The sequence below is a fragment of the Chaetodon auriga genome, chromosome 6, assembly GCF_051107435.1.
Source record: "Chaetodon auriga isolate fChaAug3 chromosome 6, fChaAug3.hap1, whole genome shotgun sequence".
Taxonomy (NCBI): Eukaryota; Metazoa; Chordata; class Actinopteri; order Chaetodontiformes; family Chaetodontidae; genus Chaetodon; species Chaetodon auriga.
In genome coordinates, this window is record NC_135079.1 from 21,148,394 (window position 1) to 21,165,560 (window position 17,167).

At 41.9% G+C, this 17,167-nt stretch overlaps 1 protein-coding gene across 4 annotated transcripts in view; it reads right to left on the reverse strand.

Moving 5' to 3' along the window:
- LOC143322276 (polypeptide N-acetylgalactosaminyltransferase 18-like) overlaps window positions 1–17,167 on the reverse strand; it is a 148,240-nt gene that overhangs the window by 48,359 nt on the left and 82,714 nt on the right. For all 4 annotated transcript variants that reach the window (XM_076733379.1, XM_076733378.1, XM_076733377.1 and 1 more), the window contains exons 4-5: window positions 12,296–12,482; window positions 201–398 (exon numbers count right to left, since the gene is read on the reverse strand). In XM_076733379.1, coding sequence (XP_076589494.1) covers window positions 201–398; window positions 12,296–12,482 — 385 coding nt within the window. The remainder of the gene's footprint in view (window positions 1–200; window positions 399–12,295; window positions 12,483–17,167) is intronic.

Consider the following 17,167-nt stretch of genomic DNA (forward strand, 5'->3'; position numbering starts at 1 on the left):
GAAATTATGATGTAAAAATAATGAGCTTAGTAAATGATCTTATCAAACCAACTTCAATATGCTTCAAGTCAACTTATTAATAATGAATACTGCTCTGGTAGATTATTTGCTGGTGTCTCACTTCTTTCATGATAACAAGACATTTCCTTCAATGAAACAAAACTCTCTAACAGGTTTCTAAGCACTCTTCTTCTATTTACCTGATAGGGGCCGTGTGGTTGCGCTGTGTCCACCAGGACTTTGGTGGGTTGAGGTAGCGACACCACAGCTCCCAGTCAAAGCCCTGAGCAGACAGCGGGTACTCCTCGATCTCAAAGGTGTCGTACTTGATGTTGTCAAAAGAGGGAGACACCACGCGGGTCCGGTCCTCCTTTATTCGCTGCAGAATAGGTTCTGCCCTGTGGAACAACAGAGCACAGACAGGCTGTGTTTAAGAGACAGCAAATGAATCTATCAGTCGGTATTAGGTTGGTGACTCTGAGCCGATGTTGTACAAGAAAATACAATAGATAAGTAATTCTTACAACGTTAGAGCAAAAATTTGAAAATGAAATTAAACTAGAATCAAAATCGAAATATTTTTCAAAAACAAAATAAAATATGATACTCTGTAACCTTAATACTTATGATGATATAAGCAAAAGCCAAAGTTATTATTTATTAAGACTTTAATGGTTAAAAACTCATCTTCATCATCAGGACTGTGGCTGTGGTTTGATCAGTTTGATCAGTGACAGGCTGACTGTCACTGATCAAACTGACTGTCATCAGATTCTCATTCAAATGTTCCTAAATCCTCCTCCTCCACCATCATTGGTGCATGGAAGTACGGGACATCACCTTTTTCACCCACTAAGTACTGCCCACTTCAAACCAGTGACAAAAGGGCAAAAAAAAGAAATGCATAAATACATAAATCTCTAATGTGAAATAACCAAAACTGCTCCAACTTTGGCAGCAAATGCTGAGTTCACGTAGGACTTCATTATTCAGAGGACGAAGCCAGCTGAGAAATTATTTTTAAGGGCCTTTACTGCTGGACATCAGCGATCACTCAAAGGATGCACAAGAGCAGAGCAGCCTTTGCAGCTAATGATTGAGGAACATCTGGTTGTCTTTGATATCAGCACTCCTCTATCCAAATGTGGTCATTTCCCAAAGCCTACATTCCAATAATAAAATATGAATAACTTTCAGAAATAACATAGCCAATATCTTTTATGTCAACATGAGTCCAGTGACTATGAGTAATGTGAGAGGGGTCGCTTATCGTACCAAAATTACCAAGAGCAATCAGCAACTCTGACGCCTCTTTTAACTCATTGTTTTGTTTGGACCTAACACACGCTCTCTTAAAGTGACAGGCTCTCTCTTGCCTCTCACAAAGTTGAAGCTTTTGGCTGTATTTGCATTAAGCATGTAATTTACAGCATGTGCTCAGCTCTGACTGTGCAGTTACATTCTTAACATGCCACTATAACAGCACACAATGGAGCAATTCCTGTGCTTTAATCACTTCTTTTTAAGATGCTATAGCTCATTAAAGTTTTTCAAGAGGCGTGGAAGCTGAGAACGACTATTAGTTAAGAAGTGTTGTTGAACCCTCATTTGCATGCACTTAAGCCTCCCTCAACTTCCCTATGGAGTCTGTGCTTTGCAGTGGTACACATGCCTGCATGTAGAGGTTTAACTGATAATCTTTGTCATCGTCAGTACTGAGTCTGTATGTTTGAACGGGGCATCAACTCAAGCAGCAGTGGGCAGTTTTAGTGGGTAGTAAAAGCTCTGTTAACCCTCTGTAAAGCACAGACAGACAAAGGTAAGGAGAATTTATACAATAAAGTTGAAAAGACACAGATATTGGTGAGGATCAAAAGAAGATTAAATACATTCTCCTTTTATCTGATACATTTAGATATGGTGGTGGTTTTGTACTTATCTTCTAATGGCTTTAACTTTAGCCAAGTAAAATTATTACAACCAGCAAAGATAGAATTAAATACATAAAAAAAAGCAAGATCACCTGAATTAAAAGAAGGTGAAAAGATGGAGGAAATGAGATAAGTGTGAGGGATTGTCAGTCCATACTGGAAGCCAGTGAGTGAGTCTGCAGTCCTGAATGGATTCGGAAGGTCAATCCACAAGTGAGGAGTCAGGAGGGAGCTGAATCAAGGTTGGAAGGAGGGCTGGCTGGGGCTCCTCAGGGAAGACAGAGTAGCATTACTGAACTGGCTGGAATGGAAAGTCGTGGAGAGATCGGAGTGCACCCTGCACGGCCCTGAGAGCCATTCCCAGGGTTCTGAATTTAATTCGAGAGAAAGTACAGAAAGTGGTTGCCCTGTTAGAATTCACTGCTGATGAGGGTGAGCTCAGCTCAAGCACGAGGAACTGAGGCGGCCAACAGGGCACCTCTGGAACTCCAAATAGGGAATGACTAGAGCCTGGACTACAAAGTAGACACAGCCCTTGATCAGGTAATATCAGATTCAGTGGATGTTGAAGGCAAAGCTGCAGGGCTGTAGCTCTGATGATGGCCTCGCACGTCTGATGGCTCTTAAGATCTCAGAGGCTGGTTGCCAGCCTGGGAAGTAATCACAAGGGTGCTGTTGATACAGAAGTGTTCCTGAAGGTGGGGGTGCCAGTGGAGAGGGGCCCTTCATGTCAAAGAGATCGAGCAGGTGGTTTGACGTTCAACCACAGATAACAGCTATGTGCAAGCAGATATGCTGTTTGCTTGACCTTTGGTTGGAGGTGTTGACTGTTGACTGTTCAAAATGTGAGCTTCAGAGTGAAGACCCTGAAAGCACTGCTTTTCTCTATAACATTAAAAAGCAAAAACAAGCAAGAATCACATTTTAAAAAATGTGTTTAGGTTTTATCAACCATTTAAGCCTTTAAATATTAGTCAAATTAGTCTGCCAATCTGCTTTTTGTTCATTTTGTTATTGTGCATTTTTAACAACATTTCATCCACATTAAAAAAAGGATGCAACATTTACTGCCATCTCGTTCCAGTATAACTTTTGAAACATTGAAACAGAGGAGAAAGGGCAATAAATACAAACATCACTGCATTAGAAACTCTGTTCAAGATGCAGTTATGCCACGAATGACATGACACCTCAGTTACTTGTTGTCATAGTAACTCAAAACGCAGTCATAAAAATAGTGACCGTCAGAGCAGCGATGGAAAGACTTGACCATGTACATGTACATCTCAGCCCTCCACAGTCTGACAACAAAACTAAATTCAGACTCAATATTACTAAGAGCTTGATGGTGCAATGGTTTTGTCTGCTTGTGAGGACAGATATCCTTTATTGTCCAATAGCACTTCCCAGCATCATATATGTGTGATCTGCCTCCCTCATCCTTGGTACACATGAGTGTTTATAATAACACAAATGTCTTGAAATCAAACTAAATTCTCAATGGTATGTTGTGGTAATTCTGTTTTTAGCAGCCATCCCTTATGATTATGAACATGTGCAGTAAAACCATAGAGTATACTTTATTTTTTCAGAAAGGCTGATGAAAGAAATGTTCCTTGAAAGCTTGCATTGAATTTCAGGAGCCGGTGGAACACACTCAAACCCGGAGGAGACGTCATGACTTCAGCTCTCGCTTTACTGCGTTGGTGTGTTATGAATATGAATGTTGCCAAGTTCTGGTTAGAAGAGGTGGTAGCAGAAGTATGAGAGATCACCTTTTGCCACAAGAAGCCCGCCCTCTTCAAACCCGTATGAAGAGTACAGAGAAAAACAGAAACAAAGAAATCTCTCGTGAGATAATCAGAACTGTTCGAACTGGCTGAAAATCATGGAATCATGTGGGATTCAATTACTCATGGGGAAAAAAAAACTAATGGAGAAAACACAGTTTCAGGGTCTTAAGATAAGATAATAATTATGTGATTAATCCTATGATGGGGTACTTAAATTGCTAAAGTAAGACAAAGGCTGAGGATTGGACAAAAGCGCTGACAGAAATGTGCAAGCCAACCAAAATGCAAATGTACACTCAGTGTTGTCTTTTATGTTTTGTGACAGAATAAAAAAAAAAAAAAGCTTAAGGTCAGACCTGAAAATCCCTTATGTGACCAGCAAAATGAAATTCCTTTGATGTAGAATAAAAAAAATAAAAAAATCCACCATCTGGTTAATGAAAATGGTAGGAGCATTTACATCATTGCACTCTGAGCAAAACGACTCTTCATATGGTTCAAAATGATGCTATTTGTCTGGAGGAGCCACGATGGCTGACTGGAGAAAGAAAAATAAAATCTTTTCATTCTCAGTCTTTTGGGAAAAACTGCCAAAGGCTGTCGTTTAAATGCAAACTACCCTCGACTGTCCCTCGAGAGACAAAACACAAACGAGGCATCGCGCCTCACAACCATTCATGTTTTATCAGTTCAGCCCCACAGAGATATATGATAATAACATCACAAAGTCCCAACATCAGAGAGGAGGAAGGACTCTTTTATCCTGCGCACTGATTGTTCGTTAGGAGGTGAACCTCGCCTCAGGCTTACTTTGCACAGTCCTGTACACACACATAAACACTGAAATGCATAAATACATACAGTGAGAGTACCCAGAATGCACTGAAATCTAGTAAAAACGAAGAAAAAATTATAAGTGGGTAGTCAGCCAATTAGCGTGACCTCGACATCAAACAAACCTCGACTAGTCAAGGTAAAATCTGAAGAGTTCACACAGCGAGACTTCATGGCAACCTAGAAGACATCATTTTTCTCACAGCTGAATACCAAAACACAGAGTGGGAGATCCCACATTACAGGAAGTCTAGTCTCGCTGAATGTCAAAGCATTGATATCACTCATTTAAAACTACAATTTAAGACAAGTGGACTGTCATCGAAGTCATTCCCTCTTGGACTGTGCTGGTACCATGGAGCTACAACACCCCTGGTTTGATTACAGCCAGCTCTCCTTGGTGCTGTAGCCCTCTTTCTACTGTGACCATCAAATAAAGGCCACATGCGTGTGTCCTGAATATGAAACCATCAATACTCTGACTTAGTGTGTCTGACATTTTCAGCCTTACAGTGAAAAATGATTCCCCTGTTAGCAACACATTCATATTTAAACCTGGCCGATTGATGATACTCTCCTGCCAAAAAAAGAAAAAAAGACCTGCATTCATTGATGTTTTTGGGCCACTTTTGGCAAGCACGACAAGCTGTCAACACAACACTGACATATGAAGTTGGTATATGGCTAAACAGCACTCACACATGCAGCTTTGCAACAAGATTAGTACTAACATTAGCATTCAGCTCTGGTTCTCTCCTGAGAAAATAATGTGGCTCTTGAGCTCCTCTGTTAAATGCTCACCTACATATGTTCGTCAGCTAGTTGCTAAGGAGCTTGGTGCTAGGCAAGTATCATACAGTGGGTTAAGAGTTCAGAGCTCCTGCCTGCTGCTGAATGAGATTTATTAACAAAAAAAAAGATGATTGTGTTGCCACAATTTGAGCTTCTATTTGCGTCTATGCTTGTTTCAATGCTGTTGCTATGTTGGCTAAATTGACCGGAAGATCTTCATGAGAGATGAGACTAACTATACAAGAGTTCTTTCTGCAGATCTCTGCACACTGACATGCATATCTCCGCATGTAATTATGTTATTTAAGGTGTTCTCCGTGTACGTGACGATGACTAGCACAGCACATACACAGAAGGTGGAGATGATTGAGGATTATCGTGATTACAGTCAGACAATCTCTAGAACATAAAACACCCGGTAATTACTTGTTTTTGACTCAAAATAGCCAACATTGAAGATAATTGCAATGCATGGTGGAGACAATTATGTACTGGATCGAGGAGTCAGCGCTTTGTTTGTAATTATACTGTAATTTCATAAATTTCTGTGAAATATATATAGAAAATGTGTGACAGGGTGGGTGAGTTTCAGAGCAGAGGATGGCGTGCAAACGAAGGAGGGTTGAAAGGAAGGAGTGAGTGGAGGAAGACGGGAAAGGGAGCAGGAAAAGGAGAGAGGAGGAAAGAAGTGAAAAGAGGAGAGCGAGAGGCATGAACTCAGTTTGTTGACTACTACGTGCAAAATCAGATGTGTTGCAGAGAGTGCTAATAACACTGGCACAAACACAACATAAACTTATCACAGCAATGTAGCACCAGACCAAGACCAAGAAAAATGTTGCAAATGTGTGTGTGTGTGTGTGTGTGTGTGTGTGTGTGTGTGTGTGTGTGTTTACAGAGTGGGGAGAAAGTAGACGAAACAGTGTTGTATCTCCAGCTGAGCTCTTTTGTATCTCCGCCAAGAATGATTTCATTAGTCATAGACCAATACCCCCTCTGTGGAAACATGTGGGAGGTTTATGTGGGTTCTGTGTGTGTGTGTGTGTGTGTGGAGAGAGCGAGAGAGAGAGAGAGAGAGAGAGAGAGAGAGAGCGAGATAGCACTGGAGCGGGTGGAGGCGTACAGGGGTTAAGAACCTTGTAAGTGTCTCTTGTCTAATCTGCAACACAGCAGCAACAAATGTTATTTTGGATCCAACTCAGACATTATAATGCAGTGTGTGTACCTGTGTGCATTTGTGTGTGTGTGTGTGTGTGTGTGTGTGCACGCTCTCACTTAAGTGTGAGCGTGTGATATTTTTCAAGCTGTCAGAATGATTAACAGGTACACAGCGGCTGTTGTATCCGAGTGTTTTAAAGAGAGGACCCTGAAGTGATGAAGTGTCCGCGGCTCAAAGACACCGACGTTAAGCCTCTGTTCAGAGGAAAACTGCACTTGATTTCTGTGAGAAAAGTGAAAGTTATGATAATGTGTCACGACCCTCAGCCTCATCGCCGTGATTGATTAAACAGAAGCTATGCTAATGGGTTCAGTAATTAACCACTGCTCCCATTACTTACAGTACTTAGTGGAATCATGAGAAAACATTCCTGCTCCGTGTCAACATACTTGTCTTGATACGCTTGGCATTAATATGAACTCGGTCTCCTTAAAAGGTAGTAGTGTGAGCTATAAAATGAATGAAAATGTCCTCATTAAAATGCAACTGAATGCAACAAGGAACTCAAAACTTGCTATCCAGATTGAAATATGATGGAAGGATGAAAAAAACTGAACTAGCAACCTCTGCTAAACATGTGTATGACTTCAGGTTTCCTGCAGTATTCTTCACTCTCCAGCAAACATGCTTATTTGGCATCTAACCCTGAGTGAGTTGTAGCGAGTCCGTCCTCTTGTGTCAGCTGAAACACTGCAAGCGGAGGAAAACAGTTAGCCTCTATTAAATGCGAAGCAAGAGTAAAGCTGGATTTACCAACCAGCTACGGCGGCTATGTGTGTAGGTTCTGAGGTTATGTGATAGGCTACGATGCAGCTCCTCATTAAAATTTTATTATATATCGGGGTCGTGGCATCAACGGAGATACCACATGGGGACTGTAAGAGCTGTGATTGGCTGCTTGTGTTTCCCCCTCATGTTTCTGATGCTGGTGGAGATTTTCGAAGGTGAAGTTTACAACATTAGACTCTGAGTTTATTCTTTTCTCTTACTGCATGTCAGCTGGATGCCAGGTCTTGGTGCAAACTCTTGTACAGTAGCTACTTTAATTTACAATATTAGGATAACAACATTACTGTGAGAACAGGACTTTTGAGATGCAGTGACTTCCCCACCATGTAAACTCTCTGCTCAGGACACACATTTCTCCCTCAGACAAGCAAAGCTAAAGTAGTTGTCACTGACATGTAAACATCTGTCTGTCTCGGTCAGAGCAGGATTGATTAAGCTACATGGGTTGCAGTACGCTGTCCCTATTGCAACACTGTACTGTACAGCAGATTGGACTGTCAGCTTTAATTCTGAACAGTAATTACTCTTCAGACTACAGCGACACTGTTCAACACAACACCAACTTCGATGAAAGAAACAGTTCGTGACATTATTAGTGTCGAGCTGCCGTGAGATTAAAAAAACCCTTTTTTTAAAATGTGAGACTGAATAAGGTTCATGTGATGGAACACACACACACATGCACACATGCACACACACACACACACACACACACACACACACACACACACACACACACACACACCTGACCCTGCTTCAAGGCAAAGTGGCTGAAAAGTGGTGGAACAGAATAACAGCAGATGAGACCTGCACACTTTGTACAAAGCTGCTCAATGAACTGTTAAACCACTCTGTTCTTACTTACTGCTTCTTTCGACAGCATTGTGCATCTTTCTCAACGTGTGAGGAATTCCTGCAATATATAACATTACTGTGGGGACGTCGCTACAGTTTTGCCAGATACTCTGTGTTTGTCTTGAGCCATTTGCCACGTTTACAAAGTTTCCACCTCTGGGAACTCAGATTAGATCGCTACCGAATTATGCAGACAGAAACCCACTAGAAGAAAATGTGATGATCAATACAGAAACACAACATATGATGGACCTTCCAGCTTCAGGCTGAGACCTAATTATAATAATAATAATAAGAATTATACAGTAAATTATACAGTAGTGGTGCATTAATCAATATTGAAGTGGGTTTGTTTTCTTCATCAAAATACAGATTGGATTGCTTCTCAGTCTCTCATCATATTTTTAAGGGATTGACACTTGTGACATCAGCATCCTAACAGTCCATTACTGACGTCATTGTTCGAGCAGGGTGAAGTAGGGGACTGCAGTCATTGTCTCTGCTTTCAATTTCAGCCTGTATAAAAGAAGCTTTGGCTCATTCCAGAGAAACATAGACATTAAAACGAGAGTGCAACTATGGTTCGATGAACTGTGGGTGACCATGAGACCTTACAGATGTTATATCTCTGCATTAAAACATCTGAGAACTGTGAGAGAAAGAGAGAGCAATCCTGGAGCAATGGTCTGACAGTGAGGGATGAGGGAGAGGCAGCGGGCACAGTGCACTTTGGGAGTGGGGATGTGTGTCAGGGTTTGAATGTGTTTTCTGAGTTTGTGAAGGGGGCGTGTTCAAGTTAAAAGGGGGTATTATCTTGCTGTTAAGGTGCTATGTCTATCTATATGAGCACAAAACTTCAACATAAAACAAAACTATGCCTTCACATCATTTTAACAAAAATATGTGCGTTCTGATTTCTAGGACACCTCGGAGTTAGCAGCATCAATATCAAGGTAAGAGATCACCTTTAAATGTTGTCAGAGTGGCTAAATTTGTCTTCTACCACACCCAGAACTCAGTTTAATGAACAATCATTCACACCTTAGGGTTTGCTGTTTGTGAGGCAGGTGGCTGCCCCAAGGACAGACAGTGAAGCAGAGCCACAGGACTGCAGCTTTAATTAAGCTTTACTGGACCACAACAACGTCAGCTACTTAACAAAGTATCTCAACCACCTCTGTGTCTCTTTTTATACACCGGGGCGTCACTTCATTCCCAGCCCCTCACACATTCAACTTACTCTGTGACCCAAAATATTAACAAATATGTCACAGCTGCGTCTGTGGAGCTGAGGCTTCGCACCTGCTTGAATGATGAACTTACAAGGAAATGGGTTACAGCTACATCAGTTCTCAGTTGTACTCAAAAAAACCCCCCAAAAAACAGGGTAACTTCAATAATCCCCTCATGAACCAGCTCATGAATAGTTTCATGCCATTCACTGTTAAAATTCTTCACCGCTGCTCCGTATCCTGAGGAAAAACAAATGCCCACACAGTGAAATGATCTCTTTTCTGATTTAATCAGCAACCTTTCAAACAAAACGCCTGCTGAATTAATGCCATCTCATTCTTTCCTCGGCTCTCTTCTCTTTTCCTTTGTCCCAGCACTTACAACAGGCTCTCGCATGTAGCTGGTTAAGGCAGCACAAGCCTGGGAGGGATTCATGGAAAAGCACACTCGCACACAATGCTCTCCAAGCTGAGATGTGATAGATTCTAGCGGTGTGTACAAATGACATTTTGGGGTGTTATTTAACCCCTCCTGGACTGATTGGGATGAATTGAATCCAAACTGTAGAGAATTTCTCAAATCACTCCGGCAGCAAAACCCACTTCTCTGCCACTGACAAGGCAAACTGATGGGTTCAGTTTGTTCCCAACAACTGACGCTTCTGCATTAAAATGTGAAATCAACCACTTCTGCTGGAGCGTCGGAGCTGAGAGGAGGCAACAAGGCAACACAGCAGTGGAGTATTTAGGTATATTGTGAAGGATTTTGAACAAACTGAACAGCTGTACAGTTCAATGGTGAACAAAGCGCATTATGTTACAGGAACTCATTGAGAAGTAATGCTGTCAATGCACTTGACGTCTTCAGGGGGTGTATTTTTCTAATATTGTTATTTTTTCTTCTTACAAAGGACATTATTCCAGCAGATTTAACAAACTCTGAGCCGAACCGTGAACTCTGAGCTGATGAACCCTGAGATGGGAAACTCTGTTCCAGAGCTGCCGATCTGAGTTAGTTCAATCACCTCTATGTATGTTCTCTCTGATTTAAAGAAAAAAAAAAAAAAAGGTCGTCCTACTTCAGCCCACTAGAGATAGAAGTTCTAAGACGTGCCTTTGGTGAGTATGAGCACATTTTCAGAAAAAAAGCAACACAGCTGCAGCGGCAGCGAGTTGGCGTGGGAGAGAAGTGCTGCTTGATGCACAAGTTTGAATGCAGTACTCAATACATTTAAAATTTCACCTCACTTTCTTTGAATATTACAGATGAACAAGTGCTGGAATGTTACTGAATAAGATTTTATTGTCCTTGGAAACAGCTGAAAATGAAAGATAAAAAGTAGTTCAAACAGTGAGGACATATTTATCTTGGACCTGGGCTGATTGCACCTTTTAACTATATTTGACATATTTAATAAAGTCAATATCATTCAGCAGCCATTTCAATTTGTAGCGGCTTTAACCACCAACAGAATGCTGTTTTAACACATAATGTCCTCCTGCCTAACATCCTGATTTGTAGATTAAAATTTGAGTTTTACACAGCCGACAGATAGAAGGCACAGGCCTGCAAAACAGAGGGAAGGCGACCAGGGACTGAAGGCATCCAATCACCCCCCAGAAGTCAATACTCCAGAGATTTAGCCAAATATAGTATTTTAAAGGATACCGAAACAGAATGCTGATCACAGGAACATGATGAAGTCTCTGCTGTCACAGAGAGTCTACAGAGGTTTGCATGTCAATGTTACATATGGAAGCTACTGAGCTGCTGTTCTCTCCCTGTTCATTTTTTAATGTTCTTTTGTGGAATAGTTTGAAAAGTACACTGAAGTGATGAGAATAAATAATGAACAGAGAAACAACTTGCATATTCGGGTCCTTTTTAACAGAGCCTGGCATCACCAGGAGGAGGGTCCGTCAGCCTCCGCAGCACAGAGTCGCACTGTGAGATGTTCAGTAAATGCCAAGTTAATGCTGTATGTAGAATTCAACGTCATCCTTATGTAAAGGATTTGTACAAAATGCATCTCATCAAGAAAATGTCAACTGCACTCAAACTGATTCCGGCATATTAGGTCTCAAATTATCTGAGAGCCCGGCTGCTGTGTGAAATATTAGAGGTGGCAGGCCAGAGAGTGTTGTTCAGATAAATGATAGAGTGTAATGAAAAATGGTAATGTTCGATTGGGTAGTCATCAGGGAATGAAATGGCACGTCGAACTGGGGTCTCAAAAAAATCCTCTCGCAATGTAATGTGGATTAAATCGGCTTCTTCATCAGTCGGGTAAATGAGGAAAAGACACCCTATGTCCAACAGCTGCTTCAGGCTCAGCAAGGAGAAACTGGGTTTGTTAAAAAAAAACCTGCCAGAGAGCAAGTTAGGTTCACAGAGTCAGCTGCGATGGTAACTGGGCCACAGCTTAAGGTAACTTTCTGTCTAGGATGGAAAACTCAGAGTTTACCTCATCTATGAGTTAACAAACAGCGTTTTCACTCAACCAGCTTTATGCAATACATCCAAGGTCAAAGGGACACACACACACACACACACACACACACACACACACACACACACACACACACACACACACCAACCAACGTGTTATGGTTATGGTCTTTTCATGAGATTTGTTAAGATGAAGAAAAATAGAGAATGTGACGGGACTTATCCTTTAACATCAGGGAGCAAGACAGCTAGACTGTCACCAGCTGAACACGAGCACATGAATGAAGAGACCTTTGCACATTTCTGGTTGTGGAACTGCTCAATGCAGCCTTAACTTGTAGTTTTACTGCAGATGTTGCTGTATTTACAGTGTGCAGCATGAGATGAAGACAGATGCTCACCATCCTGTGTTGAACTCCACGTGTGCATCGAACAGAGCGACGACGGGAGCGGAGGCGGCCCTCCATCCGCTGACTCTGGATCTGATTAGGCCCTCCTGTTTGTCATGGCGGACCACCTTGATGAAGCCCGGGCCGTGCTGAGCGTTGGTCTCCTCCACAAAGCTCTGCAGGTGCTCTTTCAGCTCCGCTGGGCAGAGAGTGAGACACAAACACACTTGGATGTTAAGGAAAACTTACTGAAGCCTGTTGCAACATTGATCTTATCGACAAAGCTCTGTAGAGACTCCCACGACACTGAGGAAATCCAATGTGACTGTGTGTGTGTGTGTGTGTGTGTGTGGGTGGAATAAATTGTATGGTTGTATGTAGGGTGTATTACAGCTTTTAGCACAATTTCTATCAAAAGCATACATTCAAATATCCTGATTTCAAAGGAGAATCCTTTGTTTTTGACCATCTTTCCTACTGTCTAATACCATTTTACTCACATATTTCATTTCAATTTGGACACTCATGAAGGCACAGTCACTCGATGTGGCCTACAAAATGGCAATGGAAACTTTTTGTGGCCCCAAAATGTGACATGAAATGCATGCACTATATTTAAATAATACGTTCACTTTCAATAGCCTACATTCAATACACTACTCAGCTACTATGTCAAACTGTGCCCCCTAATGAGCGTCTGTCAGGTTAAGAATGACTATGAAGCTAAAGTTGCATGGCAATTAGTGGGACCATGCAAGTTTTGCATCATTGTTCTGTAATCAATGCTCATGTTGTTAGCTAAAGTTAGCAATTTCAGGGGAAACTCTGCAGTTTAACATGTAAGTGAGATGGAAAACCCACAATGGAAAAAAACCCGTATGGCTGAGGAGAAATGGAGGTTAATCTTACTTTGACAGACCTTTGGGGAGCGATACACTGATCAGTCTTATCTGCAAACTGGTGAATTTGGTAATCAAAGGAATATGTGCAACCCTCAATCATATGCTGGCTCCCTAAACTGGCACTCAGTCATCATAACTTAGACAACTCCTGCATTGAGGTATTACCCATACAGTATGCTGCAAAAATAACACACATTCACATTTCACAAACCCCTTGGCAGAGCCTGGGATAGACAACAATTAAATGAACATCAGTCCACATTGAATGGACAAACTTGCTGAATTTTTAAATCCAAATACTTGAAATGCTCGTGCAGGGGGAGGCTGAGCAGCAGAGAGAGATGCAGCAGCGGCGATGCAGTGCTGACAGCTCTGCAAGATCTAACAAAAGCAAAGCCAGTGTGCAACTTTAAATTTAATTTTCACTTCTGAATTTGTAGTTGAGATAAACTTTGTCTTTTTGTGTATTTTTGATCCAAGGCTGTTTTGTCAAGGTTTGGGCTTGTTCTAAATTAGCATTTGAAAGACATGTGAATTTACCAGGCACCAAAACTCCAACAAAAATTCCATCGTGTTGCATTATGGGAAGTGTTTTTGTGAGTTTGACCCATACTTTTTCACCCCTCCTCGCATTTCCAGGTGGTATTACTGTTCACGCTGTTGTGTACAATCAAATCCATTTCCGTTCTCCTCAGAGCCCAACGAACACCAACAACACAAGATACACCACATTAATTTCCAAATTTCTGTACAGAAACAATCAACGCCCCTTTGGAATTAAGAGAGACAAAAGAAGCATGTTCACTGAAGAGGTGAAGCGGTAAAGAGGTAACGTATATAGAGTAATAACACAGTTTGGGTATCGCTTCACACAAATAAGCAACTACAGCTGGGCTCGGCATCGGGGTGGAGGGGGGAGTAGAAAAAACATTAGGAGAAAAAGCATGAGTTCATTCATTTATTGTGTCTATAATAGAGACTGAAAGCAGATAGAAATGGTGCCAGCCTGACTGGATCGCCGGTCAGGCTGGCACCATTTCTATCTGCTTCATTTTCCCAAGAGATCGTAAACGGTGGCAGACAAAATTGCACTGTGAAAGAGGCTTATGGGGAACCAATCGAAATGGCAATGATGTCATTATTCTCTAGCCATTATGTTGTGCAATCAACATTTACTTCATAATGAAAAGCTAAAGCAAAAAACTTGTCTACTGCCAGTTTAAGACTGAAAGTCAGGACATCTCGGCCTGTGCTGCACCAGTTTTGACCATTCCTTTTAAAGGCAGGCCTCCCAACTTTGTGAGAGTGGAATACAGCATCCATTGATACTGTGGACAAGCCAGATGGAGGGTGGAGGCAGCAGATAAATGCCCATGGTTTTGGAATGATGTGTTCAACATTCACATGTGAGTGTAATTTGTGCGTGTCCACAAAGTTTGCCATGTAGTGTTTTTGAAATCCTATTATTTCCTGTGGTTTCTACCCTGCACTCCTTTGTAAAGCAGGTGACGCTGCAGAAGGCGAGCTTTCTTTAGGCTCTGCAGGAGACTTTATATTGCAGGGTATCTTGGTGAGCACAATTTTATTCCATAAAAATGAATGAAAACAACAGGAAAAGAAAGGATTAAAGAGAAAAAGACCAAAGTATTGGAGAACTCTAAATTCTGATCAGATATCCATCCAATAGGTTTAAATGTAGACCAAAGATATGGAACAACCAATTTACCAGCCAACTAACTAACTGACCAACATTGCCATCCATAGAGCTCTGCTGCTAAGGTGGATAAATACAGAAAAAGTGCTTCTAAAATCTATGGTGTGTATAGCACAAAAAGGCAGAGAATGCACACTGTGCAGAATTTTCAGCCTGGATTTAGTGAAGTCTTAGATTTGTTGTAACTACGTGTAGAAATATAACTAAACACTGATTCATTATGTTTGTTTTTCAGCTTTTATGCTCCCAGTTGATGTGAGACGTCTGGAGGGCTCATATTAAAAACTAAAAACGGTGAGATAATCAACTCACAGATATGATATGCACATTCTTTATTAGGATTTTTTTTTTTTTTGCTTTCTTCATGAGTGATTACATACTGTGTATGCCTCGCACACATTCAGGTAGACACACATATACGGATTCAGACCCACACACTCATAGAGACTGCCTGCAGTGGAGCAGCGAACATCTTCATTTCCTCGTTGTGATTTCTCTGTGTTGTAATCCTGCCTGCAGGCTGGCGCTGCTGCCTTCCCCTCTCTATTCATTATTACCATCAGCCTGGATTCTCTCGTCTCTCTGTTTTCCTTTAATGAGCCACAGTTTGCTGCTGACCTGGAAGAAAGATGGGCTCATTTAAAACTGGAGTTGGGAGTATTTGGAGAGCACCTTGTTGGGTTCCATGTACATATGAGATTATTTCCAAACATAAAAAATCCAGTCATTAAATCAAGCACACCTCTGCTTAGCCAATTAATTTTCCAATGTCTGGTTCACAATGTTAAATATGTTTTTACTTAAATGTCGCTGACAAAACAACAGAACTGTTTGCCATCTGTCCATTATAAAACTTCATTAGAGAATTGCTGGGCTCAGTGTGACCAACGAAGCCTGTCAGATTATCCTCAGTCAGAATGCATCAATGTTTTTTCCACTGTCTGATGAAATCAAATCAAATGCAGCCTCATGTTGACAACTACTCAGAGGAGCATTTTGTGCATAATGTTGAACCAGCATGGTGGTAATGAAAAAGGAAACTGTGATTTCACCACGCACATTATCTTCTCACTTTATTGAAAATTCTGAAGATCTACAGGTAATGCTGGCTCGTTTCAAACAATTTTCGAATTATTGATTTAATCATAGGTTATTTTTGAGAAATCGGCTGATAAGTGTTTAGAACGTCAGTAAAAGTTGGCACCAAACAGTAGCTGCTGCAGGTAGCCTCCGTACAAGCTGCTCACCACTTCTCATTTGTAACGGCGCCAACTCAGCCTTTCCTCACCATGGACAAGGGCAAGCTACCAGCCAAGGTGTGCATACACGGTGACAGAACTGCTGGGGCGAACATCCGTTCTGTATTAGCTGAATGTCTAGGGCTGCAACATGCCCAGGACGGGCTAGCATCCCCGACAACTTTTAAGCATCGTCCACGTCTCTCTGTCAAGACTGAAGACACCACAGGAGCTAGCAGACAGCACCCAGGAAGGAACCACCCCTGAGGGAGGGTGAACAGCTTTACGCTGTCGCCCTGTTAACCGTCCCTGACAAGCACGAGGCCATCCTGATAGCAGAGCACCATGACGTTGAGGGGGATGACTGAGTGGCTGAAAACCATGGCATTGAGTGGCCTCACTCAGACAACATATCGTGGTTACAGTCCTCACTGAGACATCTCAATCTCACCCACCCCACGACTGTTAGAAGAACTATACGTGGTGACTGACGCAAAGGGGCAATGTCAAACTTGAAGAGAGCTCTGTGGAGCCCACACCTGTGTCCTTCCCTGAAGTACAAATGTTTTCAGACATGTATCCAGGCCCTGAGATGAGGGCGCAGTCACATTTGCTCACGAAAAAAAATGAACAAAATAATGAAAATAAGAGGAACAGTGCTGCTGTACATAAAGCCACAAGGGGGCGTGAAGTCTCCACTTGTGGGTCAGCAGTCCAGTTTGCCTGCTGTAATGGGCAGAATGAGCGCTGTAGTTGTGCAGCTCATCATGCCCGTTCAGCCCAGTGGTGTGATGGGACGGCCTCTGGGTCCGCTAGAGGACAGACTCCAGTTTGAATCAACATCACCTTGTTTCAACGGGATATTGCAGTCGTGGACTCGTGGACAAAAGGCTCATATTTTGCAAGAAGAAATCTCTATTCTGCAAAACAAGGGAGCTAGAGCAGAGCCAAAGCTCTGTCCATTTGAGGTACTGTCTAGTTAGAAAAAGGGTGGGGGTTTATGGCCGATATCAGATCTGCGTACACGAGA